Source organism: Semicossyphus pulcher, unplaced genomic scaffold (genome assembly GCF_022749685.1).
Source record: "Semicossyphus pulcher isolate SPU_LCO1_2020_fin unplaced genomic scaffold, fSemPul1.0.p SCAF_12, whole genome shotgun sequence".
NCBI lineage: Eukaryota > Metazoa > Chordata > Actinopteri > Labriformes > Labridae > Semicossyphus > Semicossyphus pulcher.
In genome coordinates, this window is record NW_027211626.1 from 14496366 (window position 1) to 14513374 (window position 17009).

The following is a 17009-nucleotide window of genomic DNA, read 5'->3' on the forward strand; positions in this document are numbered from 1 at the left end:
ATGTTAAGATGAATACAACTTGACGATTTGTTACTTGGCACTCAAGCAGCAGCGCCACACTTTTAGTTAATTCTGATAAAATTACAGAACGTTTCCAAGCAGAGTTTGGATTATCCCAGATTATTTGTCAAAATTAATTATTACCCCCTTTAGCTGCCAAACATTTATTTACAAGGCATTTATACTCAAAGTAATCTAATCAAATGATGTTTTTCTCCATTACGTCTCCACCAGAACAAGAGCCTAGAACAGGAAAGCTCCCAGCTGGAGAAAGACAAGAAGCTTCTGGAGAAGGAGAACAAGCGGCTAAGGCAGCAGGCTGAGATCCGCGACTCCAAGCTCGATGACAGCAACCAGCGGATCTCCTCCTTGGAGAAAGAGAACCGCAACATGGGCAAGGAGATGATCTTCTTCAGGGACTCCTGCACCAGGGTCAAAGACCTGGAGCGGGAGAACAAGGAGCTTGTCAAACAGGGCACCATCGATAAGAAGACCCTTAACACACTCAGGGAGGTAAGAGGATCCCTTATTGTGTCAGGCGTCTGCAAATATACGTGTTTTAAGTATATTAGTAAATACAAGGTTAATGAATGACTGTGCGTGTTTAGGAGCTTGTGAGTGAGAAGCTGCGGACTCAGCAGATGAATAATGATCTGGAGAAACTGACTCATGAGCTGGAAAAGATTGGACTGAACAAGGAAAGGCTGCTGCATGACGAGAGCTCCGACGACAGGTATTATCTCACAAACATGCGCACACGAGCCAAAATATTCACTGATCTGTGGTGGCTTTTAACATGCCTCATCCTGTGGGAGATTTTCTGAGCCAGTATCTCCCCCACCTGCTGCTCTACGCTCCTGCCAAGAAGTCAGTTGGGCTTCGTGTGTCCAGCTAGCAAACATAACACTCAAATATGCACACGACGCTAACTTGAGTATTTATTTTCAGGTTTAGGCTCCTGGAAACCAAACTGGAGTCGACTCTGAAATCATCTTTGGAGATTAAAGAGGAGAAGATCGCAGCCTTAGAGGCCAGACTGCAGGAGTCTTCCAACCTCAACCAGCAACTACGCCAGGAGCTCAAGACAGTCAGTGACCCGCCCAGCACAGCTTCTTTTAAAGATAGAAATACATATACAGACATGTGGTATTATGGTTGTATTTCCTACAGATTCTTAGCTCAACTGACATACAGACAACCCTGCATAAACATTCAACCTCCCTCAAAGCCAAAACACCAATCTCCCAGGCGGTCCACTTAAGACCAGCATGCCCCCAAAATCTCCAGCAATCTTAAACACTAGAAAGCACTGAAAACACTGAGGGCATCTCAAGGCCGATGCATTATTTATTCATCCGCTCTTCCACTTCTATCGCCAGTTTTATCTATTCATGAGGCGGTAGGAGTCTGAGAAAGAGGTGGAGCGGAGTGGAGGATGTCTGCTTTCCTTTAGGGAAAAGTTTGTGTTTTGAACTTGCTGACACAGATCTGATCCAAGGCAGAAGGGTTGAGGGTAAAAGTTAAGTCAGCTGTGAATCTGAAAAGGAATCTGTCTGCGACTTACCAACTTTACAATTACTCAAGTCTTGTTCCACTAGTGTTGGCCCCTTTAATTTTTTTCTTCATAGTCAAGCCTGTATTTCATTTGCAGACATCTTGAATAATTGCGTTGTAGAATTATTTTTGTGTCAATACCAAACTTTTCAAGTTAATGCGTTGACTCTCTCCAGGTAAAGAAAAACTATGAGGCGCTGCGTCAGCGGGAGGAGGAGGAGAGGATGGTGCAGAGCTCGCCCCCTAAAGGAGGGGAGGGTCCTCAGGCTGTTAGTAAATGGGAGAAAGAGAGTCATGAAGCCACCAGGGAGCTGCTGAAGGTCAAAGACAGACTCATTGAGGTGGAGAGAAATGTAAGTTGGTACAAATCAGGGTGCCCTATGTGTTTCCAATACACAAACATTTGAACAAAATGTATTCGAATATGCCTGATGTCTTTATGTGTGTGTTTTGCCCAGAATGCCACGCTGCAGGCTGAGAAGGCGGCCCTGAGGAGCCAGCTCAAACAACTGGAAACTCAGAGCTCCAATCTGCAGGCTCAGATAGTGGCCGTGCAGAGACAGACTGCTTCTTTACAAGAGAACAATACGACTCTGCAGACGCAGAATGCCAAACTGCAGGTAATCCAACACACATACTACACAGTACTGTACCCAGGAGGCAAGTGATCATTGCTTTCTTATAGAGGATGATAGACACAGTTAACAGAGCTATAGATTCAGTATTGTACAGCTGGTATCTGACTAAATCAAGCAGCTATCAATATAACATTGCATCTTGCAAATTTTAATTATAATTTTCTTTAAAAATCTGCCATGTTTTATTTTTTTAAATCAAGAGGAAAGTACAACTGTCTTGTGCTTGAAGCACGATAGAAATCTTTCTGAAACATTGTATACTCAAGGCTGTCCGGCCCTCTTTCAGCGTAGCTCTGTTTGTACAGTTGCCTTGCCAGGCTGCTTAGCTCCCTGGATTTAGACTTGTACTCCCTGTTTGGCATCAATTCAAACCCTGCTTATGGGTGACAGGATTTACACTGACCATGCAGTAGCTTCTAGCCATTTGTGTGGGCGTTTGTGTGTGTCTCTTCGTGTGTGTGGGTTTTGTGTCTGCCAGTTTATATGTAGGCAGTAGTGTGTTTTGGTGTGTGTTTACTGCAGGTTAAAAGCTGTCTCTGTTTTAAGGTACAGAAAGTGTGTAAGCATGTGGGTGTGTGTCTGTGTGTGTCAGAGTGTGAACACACACACTAGTCATGATCGAAGAGGGATTTGAACGAGGAAACTGCTGTGACCACAAAGGAAACATGAAAAGAAACAGTTTTCCTGCTGGTGCTTTGTAGATGGAGCCTACAGTAAACCAAATAGAGACACAGTGCCCCCTATAGGCCAAAAATGCAATAGCTTCTTCTACACTCTTCTTCTTGTTTGCTTCAAGGAGCTCAGTTCTCCTCACAGATCACATTAAAATGATTATTTAAAAAGTTAAATGGATGCTTAAATGTTAATAGAATAATATAAGATATAGCTTCTAAGTATTTAATTTAACTCTGTCTTCTTCCTCTTTAGGTGGAGAACTCTACCCTAAGTTCGCAGAGTGCAGCCCTCATGGCCCAGAACGCCCAGCTGCAGACCCAGCAGAGCAGCGTGGAGGGTGAGAAAGAAGGAGCTCTGAGGGAGAAAGAGGAGGTGAGGTCCACCTACGAGATGCTCCTCCGCGATCACGAGAAGCTGGCCGCGCTCCACGAGAGGCAGGCGGCGGAATATGAAGCCCTGATCGGGAAGCACGGGGGCCTGAAGAGCTCCCACAAGAGCCTGGAGCAGCAGCACAGAGACCTGGAGGACAAGTGAGGGTTTACAAGTTTAGAAGCATTGGATGGGCACATGCTCAAGTTTAGTAACTGTCTAATTCTTAACGTAATTCTGTACTTCTTTGACCCTTCTTTTCAGTAGCAATGCTGAGTAACTAGAGGAACCAGTAGACCCCTTGAGATGATGGAAATATATATGTGTAATACATTTGTTTTTATGCGTGTAGGTACAAGCAGCTCCTGCATAAGAAGGGTGAGCTGGAAGACCTGGAGAAAAATCTGAAGGATCAGCAGGAAAAAATGGCGCTGGAAAACCGAACGCACCAAGCCACAGCCGACCAGTGCAAACAGCTCAAAGAGGAGAATGAGAGGTCAGCCCTGCCTACTAATATTTGTGTCGTAAATGCAAATGTGAAATTTTATGATGTTTTCTTAAAACGCACTCCATCTGCTCTCTCCTCAGACTGAACAGTAATCATCGTCAGCTTATGAGGGACAACGAGAATCTCCAGCTGGACCATAAGAATGTAAAAAGCCAGCTGAACAGCGCCAAGCTGGAGCAGACCAAGCTGGAAGCCGAATTCTCTAAACTCAAGGAGCAGTACCAGCAGCTGGACATCACCTCCACAAAGCTCACCAACCAGTGTGAGGTGAGGAGACACAGTTTTCTTCTTCTTGTCTGTATTTGGGGGTCTCAAATGATGCGTTTGTGTGCCTGTGTTAGAGCCAACTGTCTTTGTATTATATCATAATTGAAAGGACTTCTAAAGACAGCTGTGTTGTGGATGCTTTACCCTTTTATGTATCATGTTTGTTGTCGAGCCAGGTGTCTCAGCATGTCTTTAACTTATCTATATGTGTGTGTCTTAGCTGTTGAGCCAGCTGAAAGGGAACCTGGAGGAGGAGAATCGTCACCTGTTGGACCAGATCCAGACTCTGATGCTGCAGAATCGCACGCTGCTGGAGCAGACCATGGAGAGCAAAGACCTGTTCCACGTGGAGCAAAGACAATACATGTAAACTCCTGATGATATTTGTTGTTTAAAACAGACAGCAAACATCTTCACAGTTGGATGGCATTCATTTTTGGATGTTTGCACTTTAACTATTGTCTGTTTAACTGGATGGTCTCTTATTTCTTCATCAATCAGAGACAAACTAAATGAGCTGAGGAGGCAGAAAGAGAAGCTCGAGGAGAAGATCATGGACCAGTACAAATTCTATGACCCCTCTCCCCCACGCAGGTATAAAGAAATCACTTAATTGAGTTGAAAAATATTTTATATTTATTTTATGTGAATGACCTGACTATAGTTGGTGTAACATTGTGTAAAAGTGTCCCTTTAACACGTGAATCAGAAGGTAGATAAACAAGTCAATTTATTATAGTAAATTCAGATATTTAGAATTATTTTTACTTGTTTACTCTTATCTCTGAAGTGTGGGAATGGAAGCAAAACACTCATACAGCAGCTCCAGGAAGTGATGCATCAAATATTTATGGCCTGCAGAGGTTATAACAGCTGTATACTGCAACATTACATGTCTTCAGTATTGTCTATGGGAAGATTTACAAGCTGGAATTAAGCCTTAAAATAGATTCCACCTTTGAAAAAAACACAGTTAAAATCCTTTCAGCCTTCTTTTTAGTGCGTATTGAAAGTCGTGTTTTCTCCTCTCGGTCTGACTCTCTGCCTCGTCTCCACCCTTTTAGGCGTGGCAACTGGATCACTTTAAAGATGAGGAAGCTGATCAAGCCAAAGAGCCGGGAGAGGATGCGCTCTCTCACGCTGACTCCTTCTCGTTCAGAGTGTGGCGACGGTTTCCTGAGCTTCCCTCAGGATAGCCAGGACAGCTCGTCCATAGGCTCTGGCTCCAACTCGCTGGACGACACTCTTACACATAAGAGGAGCAGCAGTGAGTACAAAGGAAGCACCGATACACACTCGGAAATGGACACAAAAATCAAAATCAGAGTAGTTAGTTTCAGAGCTTCCTGCACAGACAGTCTTACCCTAACAAACAATATATAATAAAAGTAGCTGTGATAATACAATTACACAATGTTTCATACACAATGGGACATTATGCAAAGAAAGCAGTAAGCAAAAAAGTTTGGAGCCTGTACTATTTAATGCCTAATTCTCACATACAAACACCGAGAAGAAGTGTGTGTGAAGGTTAGTACGACTGTGTGCTGGTTGAGTGGATGAATGGATCTTTCCTCCCCTAACTGCTCCTTTGCTTCTTTATCTCTCTGCGAAGGGAAGAGAGGGCAGCAGTCCCATGCCCAAGGGCAGGGTTCCACCAATGGTATGCCGCGGATGGGGAGGGTGGGCGGGGTTTGTGAGCCGACAGTCACGTCTCTCAGGGCATGTTTTTGTGAGTCCATTGTCTATGTCACTCAACTGTCCTAGAGGTTACAGTTGAGCTGCGCAGCACCACAAGGTTTATTCTGAAGCTCGGACCTGATACAGAAACTTAATGTATTTTCTGTTTTGAAACGACAAAGGGAGCGCTTCATGTCTGTACGTTTAGGCAAGTGTTCTTTAGAACTAGAATACAACCATTACACACATTGTTCACGATATGGGTGATATTTCTCATAAGAATTTCTTTTTTGGGGGGAATAAAAGTTTCAATTGTGTAATTAATGACACGATATATTTTGTGTATTTTTAGACACACAGTATATTTAAGAGTTTAAGTGACATAAAATACCCTTTTCAGTTGAGGTGACACAGAATTTCAAAGCGTTTGAAAGACGTCACCTAAGACGTAAGCGTCCTCTTTACTTTGACTTGAGGCTAACATTTAGGATACATAAGCTACTTGCATTACAAACCCACACCCACTGCTTTAGCTGCATTGTGGCTAATTTGGGCTCCAGGTTTTGACAAGTAAGAATAATTTGTGTAATAAAAAAAGTCAGACGTAAAGTTTAAAAAGTTCAACCGTCCATTATGAGTTTAACAATGTTATCGGAGAGAATATTAGGGCAGTACTGTTGTCAGGTGTCAAGCTGAATTTAGTGCATCTAATGTGGTTCAAATATTAGAAAATACTTAAGATTTGTCACGGGTCCAGTTCACTTTTAATTTCTCTTTTTAAAGATCTAAAGCTCTTTCGCTCTGTTACAGTTATCTCAACCTACTGATCTGTGCAGTTCACCTGTAAATAACCGAGAAACGCCCTCTAACGTAGCATCAAAGCTATTAAAAGGTGCAATGCTGTCTGGATTGGGTAGTAGAAACATAATATAGAACATAACTTGTTTATGGACAGGTTTACACATCCTATAAACAAGTAGATGTGTTTACTTCAAAATGACACTGTAAAGTTAAAATGTACTTCATCTGTTGTGCAGATTTAAAAAGCCATATGTTTGTAGTATGCTAGTATTCTTACACATGTAAGTACAGATACATTTCAGAGAACTACCAAAATGTAGAGAACTACATTTTTTGAGAACTACCAAAATGTGTGGCTAATGCACACATTAAAGTATACAGTGATTAAAAAAACAAAAAACGCTACAAAAGAATTAAAAAAGGCCTTTAGCAACCATGTAGTAACATGTAAACATACATTATATTTAAGACAAGTATAACACTGAGCTATTCAAACATTTAACAAGCCTTACACAGTCAAATATGCAGTAAAAAGTTGGTCACGTCAATGAGAACACTGCAGTCCTCTATGATGCCTTTAACCCCGCTTTAAACTTTTCACTCCCTCGATTGCACCCTTTAATATTCTTCATCCTCTTTGTTTCATGTAGGTGTAACGATGTGATAACAGTTGTGTTGTGGTGTACAGTATGTAAAGCTTTACAATCCGTTTCAGAAGACAACACTCATGCCATTAACATTGGAGCGTGTGAGTGTGTTGAGCAGATTTAATGTGTGCGAGTGTGTATTTGCATAATGTGTTTACATATTTGTTTGTGTGATGTGTCTGTGTACAGACATCTGCCCTTAAAAATATTACCCAGGTTGGAAAAACAACTGTGCAAGACTTTTATAGTCTAAACGTAAAATGATTGATCTTTGTTAAACAATGTTAGTTTCAGGCTTTGGGGCTTTGTAATGTTATGATCCGCCCCGTCTCAGGCATATATTGTAGTTGTGTCTTTTGCATTTTTGTCTGCTGTCCAGTTGAGCGACCAGGTGCTCGGCTCTCTCTGCATCTCTCCCCTGGCTCTCTATGTAAATCGTTAACCACATCCCTCTGTTCTGCCCTCCTTTTTCTTTTGTTTTCTTTTCCTCCACCTCCCCTGGGCTTGTTCTGTCACTCTCTCCCCCGTCTGTCTATCTGTCTGGCTGCGCTCTGACAGCTATAAAAAGGTTGCCTTTCATGAGGAACAGATCCAAGGACAAAGACAAGGCCAAGGCCATCTACCGGCGCTCCATGTGTAAGACCTCCGTTAGCCGCCAGCTAGCCTTCCTCCGCCCTCCTCTCTCTCTCATCGCCGCACTGGGAGAAACAAAGGAGGAACAGTCACTGATGTCAGGGTGGCTGCAGTGTAGGGGTGTGACCACTTCAGGTTTCAGACACAGCTCCTAAACCTACTCAGGCATACATAATCATTTGGGATTGTTTACCATTTAAAATTAAAGCCACATTTTGAGCATTACATGTGATAATATGTTAAATCTTTTACAGATATCTGGCAGACAAAGATTTAAGTCTAAAATGTATTACTCACAGCACTGTACCACTATGCAACATCATGTGACATCAGTGACCTTTCCTCTTCCTCAGTTTTTTCCCAGTAGCCCCCATGCCTCTGTCACCTCCTCCACCCTGCGTCTGCCGCCTCCACTCCCTCCTGTAGCTTCTATTTAGCTTTTGTCAACTTTCACCAGTGTAGTGTCACTTTATTCTCACTATTAGCAGATGAATTAAAACTTAACTAACAAAAGCATTAAAAGCACTAATGAAAGTGAATGTATTGGTGGCAGAAAAAATAGGACCAAGCTCACAAAATAGGCTAATGCCTGAACTGATGACTGATCTGTCTTTTGTAGTGTGATGCAGTTTGATTTCCATATACCAAAGCTTATTTAGTGATTGTGGTAATCACTATGCATTGGGCAAGTTGTTGGGCAGCTTTGTCATGTGCTCTGTGGTTTCATTTTGTTTGTGTATCTTGAATGAAAGGCCTCGATATGTGTGTGTGTGTGTGTGTGAGGGTGTGTGCAGGATAAAGAGTGGGAGAGACTGAGGGTTTGCCTTTCATTGGCCTGTGGTGTATTTGCTCCCATCTTTGATTGCAGCATGACTTAAAGAAAAAAATCACCAACCGCCTGATCACCGCTGCTCGCACTCACCATGAAGGACTTGAAATGGAGCCGTTACTGTCTCTCTCTCTCTGTCTCTCTCTCCCTCTGTCGGCGTGCTGCATTTCAGGTCTTATTCTGCTGACATGGACTTTGCCTCGCTCCGATTCCGGCTCTGATCTTTTGTGTGTAGTGCTGCCGCTGCTGCTCGGAGCAGCTCTGCATGCCTTCATGCTTCTTAATGGTTGCATTCAGCTCGAAAACAAAGTGCATAAAGACAGCAGCGCCTTAAAGTAATGCGTCACCTGTCCCTAAAAGTATCTGGCTGAAATAAACCAGGAATTAAAGGATTACAAACCATGAAGCTGAAATCTTTATGCACTTTATTTTTGTTTGAATATTTAATGACTTTTCTTGCATGTGCCTTTTAAGATTAAAAGGCTGGATTAGATTTTATCATGCTCTTTAAGAAGATTCTTTGTTGAATATTGGCTATAACTACATTAAGGCAGGGGAACAAGTAATAGGATGAATTCGACTCATTAGATAATCTACCTAAATTGTTGCCTTCATCTAAGCAAGTAAAAGTAATCATCATCATTTTGGCTACAAAATCTGAGCCATGACCTAATTGCATTCATGTATTTTATTACAATGTTCCTGTTCTCATTTCCATCCTTCCGTCCTCCGTCCATTCAGCCATGAATGACCTGCTGCAGACGATGGCGGTGGCGGGCAGCATTGAGAACCTGGACGGTGCTGAGGCCGGAGACGATGGCATGTCGGGCAGCAGCAGACGCAGTGGGCAGCGCATGAAGGAGCTCGCCTTTTCCACCAACGCCATCGACTGTGCCACCCTCACCCTGCCCAGTGCACGGCACAGCAGGGCCAAACACAGACTCCAGGTCAAAGGTCAGGATGATGTTGAATTTGTGTGAGGGGAACATATTGAGACATTTTTTGGGGGGTTGGCGTTTTACTGAGCACATTTCAGGTGCAAGGATGTATCTGCAAATTTGTTTGCATTTATTTGACCCTTTTGAACATCAGTATTTAGATTGCTGAAGTAAAATTAGTAAAGATTCATATAAAGGTGGTGAAATGTTTAAAAAGCAGCTGTAGCCTGAGTCTTCTGAATCTCAACAGAAAATGCTTCCTGTGAGGATGTCGCAGGCTCCTTAGATGACCCCAAGAGTCAAGGTAAGCCAAGTCATCAAACTGTAAACCTCTCAAACAAGAAGTAAAAATATGGGTGATTGTAACAGGCAGTCAGCAGCACCTGAAGTTAGCAACCATTACAACTAGAAATGAGGAAAGATAGACCCCCAAAAATCAGGTCAATTCCTCACTGCTAATCTTTGGGCTTCCTTCCTGCACTTCAATTAAGCCTGATCTACTGTTGGAAAAGCAATTTTAGTGTAAGGCATGAGAGAGAGAGAGATGAGCCTCCATTGAAAGTAGGATTGCCTCTAATTCAGTCTTTAGGATGTTATCCAGGGCAGTTAATCTGCAGCCAGTCAACTCTTCATCTGTTCTGTGTGGCTCTAATGTAGATGACCCAGTTGTTAAACAGCCCCAAAATCATGACACACATTCCCTGCACCTAAGCTAGTTACACACTCTATACTATCAGTTTTGGGGCTTTTTAAATACATCTATATTTTGCACTTTGTACTTTCAGTCTGACAGAAGTTACTCTCAAACTAATGCACCATGTTGCTATACTACACTCAATGCTTTTGTATGTGAACTATAGTGCAGCCAGGTCAGTCTGCTTGCCCATTAGTGCCCCACCTGGATTCTACTTAGCTGATGAGTTCCCAGAATGCACTTATAAAATCCAATACATATCGGGATGTGACCCATTTTCCAGTACATCTCAGTAATGGCTGAAGTAAACGAACATCCACTCTCCCTCACACATCAAACAGCCAGTAGGTCACCATTCATTTTTCAAATAACTTTTATGGCCTCCACAATAGTTCTGTGTTTTTACCTGTGTTGGAGCCTTTTAAGTAGCATTGTGATTTCTCACAACTGGGTGTGTGTGTGTTTTGTATCAGGCCTGCAGGTGTATAGCAATGCTCTGGCTCCTTCTCCTAATGAGCCGGGCGTTACATGCAGAGCGCCCTGTAGCATCTGTAGTAAGTGACTACTACTCTGCACTGAATCGCACTCTGTGCTGGTTTAATACATTTTAATAGGAGTTCATTTTAAATTCTAATCTGGTGTCAGCCATGTCCGGAAAACCAGTTTGAAATGATTTCACGGTCCCTGGTTTCCAGCTGAGCCTGTCCCCGCAAACGCAGTCATACGCAAGGTCACTTGTCACCTCTCCTCTTCCTTTCCTTTCTTGTTCCCAGTATCTCCTCCCAAGTTTAACACTGAACCACACCTCCCATTTCTCCTATTTATCACTAAGTCTTTCACCCACTGTTATTCAGTATTCTCTCTATACGTTTTCCTTTTCCTCTAAGGTGGGCAGGTCTTTGGATTTAGGCGTCCCTGCCTTTCCGTCAGCAGTTGCTTTGTTTATTTGCTGGACATATTGGGGCCGCAGCCTGGCACTGCGCCCTTCCTGTCCCTCTGCCTGGCATGAGCCATCTGCTGCCCCAGCAGGAGACTCTGCTAGCATGCACCTATGTGTTACTCTTTGTGTTAGTGCATGTTTGTGTGGGTACATGCTAAGTGTAAATATATATCCTAACTGTGTGCACGTGTGTCTATTTGTGTGTCTTCCCTCTTGTCCCTTACCCAGCCTCCAGACCCACCAGTCTCCATAGCAACAGGACCACCAGTAGTAATAGTAACAATAACTCCCACCTCACTTCTCCTCTGGAGGGCAAAGGTATGCTCCTCCTTCCTTTACCCCTCCCTTCCTCCTCCTCTCAGATAACCCCTCTGACTCTCCCTTTATCTTTTTCTTTCATTCTTTTTCTTACTCCTTCCGTGTGTCCTCCTTTGAACACTAGAATAAGTCTATTTCTCCTGATTTACAGGTTAAGGCTTACTCCTTTTCTTTTGTTAAAAATCCGTGTATCACTGACTGTTACTGTAGCTATCTGTTATGTTTTAGCAAATCCAGATGGTTGACAGATTCACTTTTAGTGAACCATGGCACACAAATGATAAAACATTAAACATATTTAATATTAATGCAGGTTTTGATGTGGTTGCAACAGACATCCTATTAGAATTTCATGACACTTCTAAAGTCATCGCTGTTGAATGGACAGTGTTATATAAAAGCTACAAAACCAGGCTTGGGATGATGTGAACATTTTCTGTCATGTTTGTCTCGGCCAAAATAATTGCTATTTTACAATATAATCCCATGGACCATTAGCATATGCTTAAACCTATTCAAATGACACTCAAACATACTTTTCTTGATTTAAAAAAAAAAAGACTTTTTTTTTTTTGTATTATTTTTTTTTATACATAAAAAGGATGTAAACTAAAAGAAAACAAACACACAAAAAACACTCAAAAAAATATCAACCAAGCAATCTTAAGATAATCGTAAATCATAACCTTCCTGTGCATCAACTAAAGATGTATAAATAAAAAAATCAGTATGGGACTGCACTTATCTACTGCACTTTTAAGACAGCTTCATCGAGTCACTCGACGGGAGGGTATCTATGATTTTCTTGAAAATGGAAATTCAGCACTTTGTTAGTGTTTTGTGATAATTTTAAAGTTGTAATCTCGAAGATCTCAGTTTCGTTCTCTTTGGCGGCACCTATGACGATATACTGTAATCTCAGGAGCACACTTCCCAGATATCCAGACAGTGCTGCATGTGTGACGCGGCCAAGGTGGGCTTCGGTTGTAACTCTTGATTTTCCTCGCAGACGGTCGCTTTCCTTTTTAGACTGTTTGCCTTCATTTTCATTTTCACTTAGTTTTGAAGTTGTATCTGTCGTCATCGATCTTTTCTTTGTTTGTTCAGCCATAGTAGATTACTGTTTACTTTAAAACACTTTCAGAGACTGGAAAAACAGCTGCATGGCTCTACCTACCACAGACCAACCACTGCTGGGTGATGGAAAATGCACCACTAACTTGGCGCCGCTTGGGATTTTTTCTGCAAAAGTCGCACCAGACACTCAGTCTGTAATACTGCAAATGCAAAGGCTTTCACCAGTGGGCCATAGGCTCAATCACCATTGTGTTACAATAGATAGTGACTTAACAGACATTTATTTAAATGAAAATCTTCGAGATTATAATTTTAAAATTCCTGATTCACCATAACTAAATGTAGGCAGTTTAGGACAACAGTGGTTTATTTATACTTAAGCATTTCTTGTGGTTGATGATAAGCATCAACTATTCCTTCCACGTGATCTAATTGCTGCCTCTCCTTCCTGCAGGCACGTTGAACGGCAGCCTCAGCAGACCTCACAGTGAGAGCAGCGGAGAGTTCAGCCTGAGTTTGGATCAGGAGGTTTGGTCCAGCAGCGGCAGCAGCCCCGTCCAGCAGCCCACCTCCTCGCGCTCCTCCCACCAGAGCCCCCTGCAGCTGCGGAGGTCCCTCGACCCGTCTACTATTGCAGGCGGCCCTGGACAGACCCAGATGAAACCTCCAGAGAACGAGGTGCTTTCATTGCAGCAGTTCCTGGATGAGGGTATTGACCCTGCGGAGGTGATTTACCTGATTGGAAATCATTTCAAATCTCACAGGAATATTGAATCGGATCAGGATATAAAGACTTTTGATGCGGAAATAAAGAATATCACCTAAAGATTCCTCAATATAAAAGAACTGTGTGACATAATTAATGGTGCTGTACTTGATACTGTTGGTCTTCTCTGTCTTTTCCAGTCTGGCAGTCAGGAGAACCTCACTGTAGACTCTCCTCGCCTCTCCACATCATCTGAGCATGTGCAGAAAGAACGCACTTCAACAAAGGGGCGGGGCATATTACGCTCCTCCAGTGGGAGAGCAGCGCCAGTCAGCTCTGATCGCCCACCGAGATCCACGGGACAACCAGGACGCCCCACCCTGCGCAAGGCGGAGAGCACCCGTGTGAGAGGCTCCGTTCCACTCCGCTCCAGCCTGTCCTCGCAGGGCAAAGCTACGTCCGTCTCTGAACGCCTGGACTCCGCCTCCTCCACCCTGCCCCGGGCCAGCAGCGTCATCTCCACAGCTGAGGGAACCACGCGACGCACCAGCATCCACGACCTGCTCTCAAAGGACCAACGGCAGCCCGTCTCCGTCGACCCTTCTCCTCCCGCCAAGGCTGGGGTTCGCTCCCAGCCTACACCCAGTGAGTACTACCCCAACAGCACCAACCTAAAGGGACCCCTTACCACCACCGCCGCCCCTCCTCTGCCCAAGTCACTCAGCTTACCTTGCGGTAGCCTGGATGATCCCGACCTCTCCACCCTCGAGTCTTTCCTCGGCCCTTCCTTCACTGTAGAGTCTGTGTTCATGGACTCCATCTTTAGTGAGTCTGCGGGCAAAAACCTCCCCTTCCTGTCTCTAAACCCCACCCTAGTCAGCAACATCAGCGGGCCTCCTGTTACAAATAAAACCCACCCTCCTCCTGCTGTCCCGCACCACATTCCCACACAAAACCAGGCCCCTCACAGCCAGTCAAACGGCCAGACGAGATCCAGCCCAGCCGGCCTGAAAGAGTTTAACGAGGGCGTTGATCCCGGTCTTGTGAATAATTCGGAGCAGTCACTGAACCCAGAGGACAACCAGTCCCTGTGGTACGAGTACGGCTGTGTGTGAATGACGGGGAGGTGCTGGTGTGCTCACCTTTTTTTATTTGTTTGTTTCTTTTTCACCTGACTTTACTTATCAAGGGGAGAATGACAGGATGGATAAATGACAGATCCTCCTCCTCTGCATGTATTTATTCGAGCACTGTCTATCTCTGTGTGGTGTTTTTGTTTTATTCATTTCTGTTGCCATGGTGCTGAGTCGCTGTTTTTTTCTTTAAATTCCTTTCTTCTTTTCTCTGAGGTGGGACTTTAATGAATGTTCTCCCGTCCAACAGCCTGACCATATAATTGTTTTTCATTGGATCAGTTTCACTTGTTAACACGATACTATTATCTGCAACTTTGGGTTTACACTTGAGGCTTATTTCTGATAACTGTCACTCATAGAGAGCAAAGCATTATGGAACAGATCTCAAAGTAGCAACTTTCAAATCTAAATTATAAAATGTAAATGTGCCAGATAATAGATTCACTTTCCACTTCCTGTTTGTTCTGATGTTTCGATGCATCACTGCTTTGAGTCAGTTGCATCATTCACTAAACTGCACGGCTTTGTCCTGTCCGACCTGAAACCCTCATTTTGATCGCTGTGATCAAAATGGTCATCATGTGTATCTTTTTTTTTTTCTTGATGGTGTGAACTGTTTTTTTTTTATTCATTTGACACCTTTTCCTGTGTTTTCTTTGATATATATTAACCGGGGCGTGGGCTCTGCGAATGATGAGTTTGGTTGTGGTGGTTCTTTAATGAGCTCTTGGGCTGGTGACAAAATGATGAAGCTTCATTCTGAGAAATGATCTGAGGGGAGGGCAGCTGGGAAAGTGAAAGTTGACAGTAGAGGTAGTGGCGTGACGGGGATAATATAATATCTGTATGGAGTTATTGGAACAAGGAGTAAATGTAGTAAGTGAGGAATTTGGTCAGATTATTTTGTGAATGAAGCTCACATCATTTCTTCTGGAAACTCGTCCTGATGCACCACAGAGAGAATAATATGAGATAATGTATTTCAGACTGACAAGATCTTGTACAGATTGTTGTAATCATTAAGTTATAATCAAAGACGAGCACTGCGTTATGTGCCAACACTAGTAGAACTGTCTTAGATCCTTATTTATTTCTGCTTTTGTACTCTGAACTTGCTCTTTTTAAGTGGCTTTATTGTATTTATCTTTAACTCCAGTATAAGCAGGTATAAAGTCAATGAAAATGTTGTTGTCACTGTCTGCAGATGTAACATAAACGTTGCCTTTGTCCTACAGATGTGGAGGGCAGAAAGGCTAAAAGCAGGAGCGGGGAGCCGCAGCAAAGCTGCTAGCCCCGCCCCCCCACACCCTCGTCTGTCTGCTACCATGCTGTGAGCGCGTGGTGAGTGAGCGCTGCTCGAGCGGGAGGAATCGGGATCGGGGTGGAGGGAGGGGGTTCGGTCTTGTCTCCATGGGAACCTAAAACATGGTGTAACAGATGTCGTCCATCCTGCCGTGCACTTGCCTCCCCTGCTTCTCTAAGCCTAAACCAACACCCCCTCTCCTCCTCCTCCTCCTCACTGTCCTGTTTGTCGCCCCACCGTCCCTGTGGTGCCAAACGCCTGTTCAGATCCTGATGGGACCCTGCTCTGCATGGCATATGGGCCGTTTCTCCATCCGAGTGGATGAACGCTTTGCCTGTTTGTGTCCCCAAATCCCCCAACATGACGAGTTCTACACCCTCAGCACTGCACCGTCTCCCTCCTCCATGATGCTGCTTGTGTTGTTGGTGAAGTCGAGCTGCTGAGCGTTTCCCACTGGTGGAACAAAAAAATAGGCCCTTCGCTGTGTTCAGGCTGCTTGTTGTTGCTGCATGGCTTTGGTGTAGCGCTGAAATCCTTCCCCCTTCTTGTTCCCTTGACAAAGCATGTAGAACCAGGCTGGCTGCTTCCCTCTGTCTCCTCTTGTATATCACCGTCCGCTGATACAGTTTCTGACCTTTAACTTTCTTTGTTCTCTCTTCTTTTCTCTCACTGCCCCCTTTTTCATAATCTGTCCCTTTTTCTTTCTTTTCTCACCTCTTTCTTCTCCTCTTTGCCTGCCTGGGACTCAGAGAGAAAGGTGGCCTTGGAGCTGTGTGTCTGAAGCCTGGTAGAGTAAATCTGCTGAGACCGTCTACAGTGAGAAAAGATTGTATATCCCAGTTTCCCTCTTTTTCTCCCCTGTTTGTTTCTCTTGACCCCAGGACATTTGGTAGAGAAAAGTGGCTTCCTTCTCTGTTTTGTTTTTCTTCCTTGAATCAAGGAAACAACAGAAAAGTTGTAGAAAATGTTGCGTGACCTTTTTTTGTTTTTCTATGAAGAGTAGAGCTGTGGCAGATTGCACTGCCATGTGTCCTTCTGTGTGACGGACTGCTACATGTGCACTGGTCTCCTCGGACTAAAGATTAAAGTGCCAATGTTCACACAACAGCCAAAAGGGCGATCTTAAACCAGACTGATGACTCCATTTTCAATCTGCTTTGCAACGTCAAAGTAGGACTGACTTCCTTCTGCCCAGACATTACCGTATAAAACAAGTCTTTTTGTAAACTGGCAGCATGAACACGCAGAGACGACTTTCAGTCGGGCTCGTACAAACCTTTTCAAAGCATGTCAGCA

General features: G+C 43.7%; 1 protein-coding gene across 1 annotated transcript in view; it reads left to right on the forward strand.

The window, feature by feature from the left end:
- The window catches only part of ccdc88ab (coiled-coil domain containing 88Ab), a 61520-nt gene extending 45799 nt beyond the window's left edge, over nt 1-15721 (forward strand). The window contains exons 19-36 of the mRNA XM_069658230.1: nt 235-513; nt 609-733; nt 949-1087; nt 1731-1907; nt 2013-2174; nt 3120-3397; nt 3589-3732; nt 3825-4011; nt 4232-4377; nt 4513-4605; nt 5076-5278; nt 5627-5674; nt 7698-7775; nt 9343-9555; nt 9790-9843; nt 11402-11491; nt 13023-13294; nt 13475-15721. Coding sequence (XP_069514331.1) covers nt 235-513; nt 609-733; nt 949-1087; nt 1731-1907; nt 2013-2174; nt 3120-3397; nt 3589-3732; nt 3825-4011; nt 4232-4377; nt 4513-4605; nt 5076-5278; nt 5627-5674; nt 7698-7775; nt 9343-9555; nt 9790-9843; nt 11402-11491; nt 13023-13294; nt 13475-14389 — 3603 coding nt within the window. The 3' untranslated portion in view covers nt 14390-15721. The remainder of the gene's footprint in view (nt 1-234; nt 514-608; nt 734-948; nt 1088-1730; nt 1908-2012; nt 2175-3119; nt 3398-3588; nt 3733-3824; nt 4012-4231; nt 4378-4512; nt 4606-5075; nt 5279-5626; nt 5675-7697; nt 7776-9342; nt 9556-9789; nt 9844-11401; nt 11492-13022; nt 13295-13474) is intronic.
- The last annotated feature ends 1288 nt before the right edge of the window (nt 15722-17009 follow it).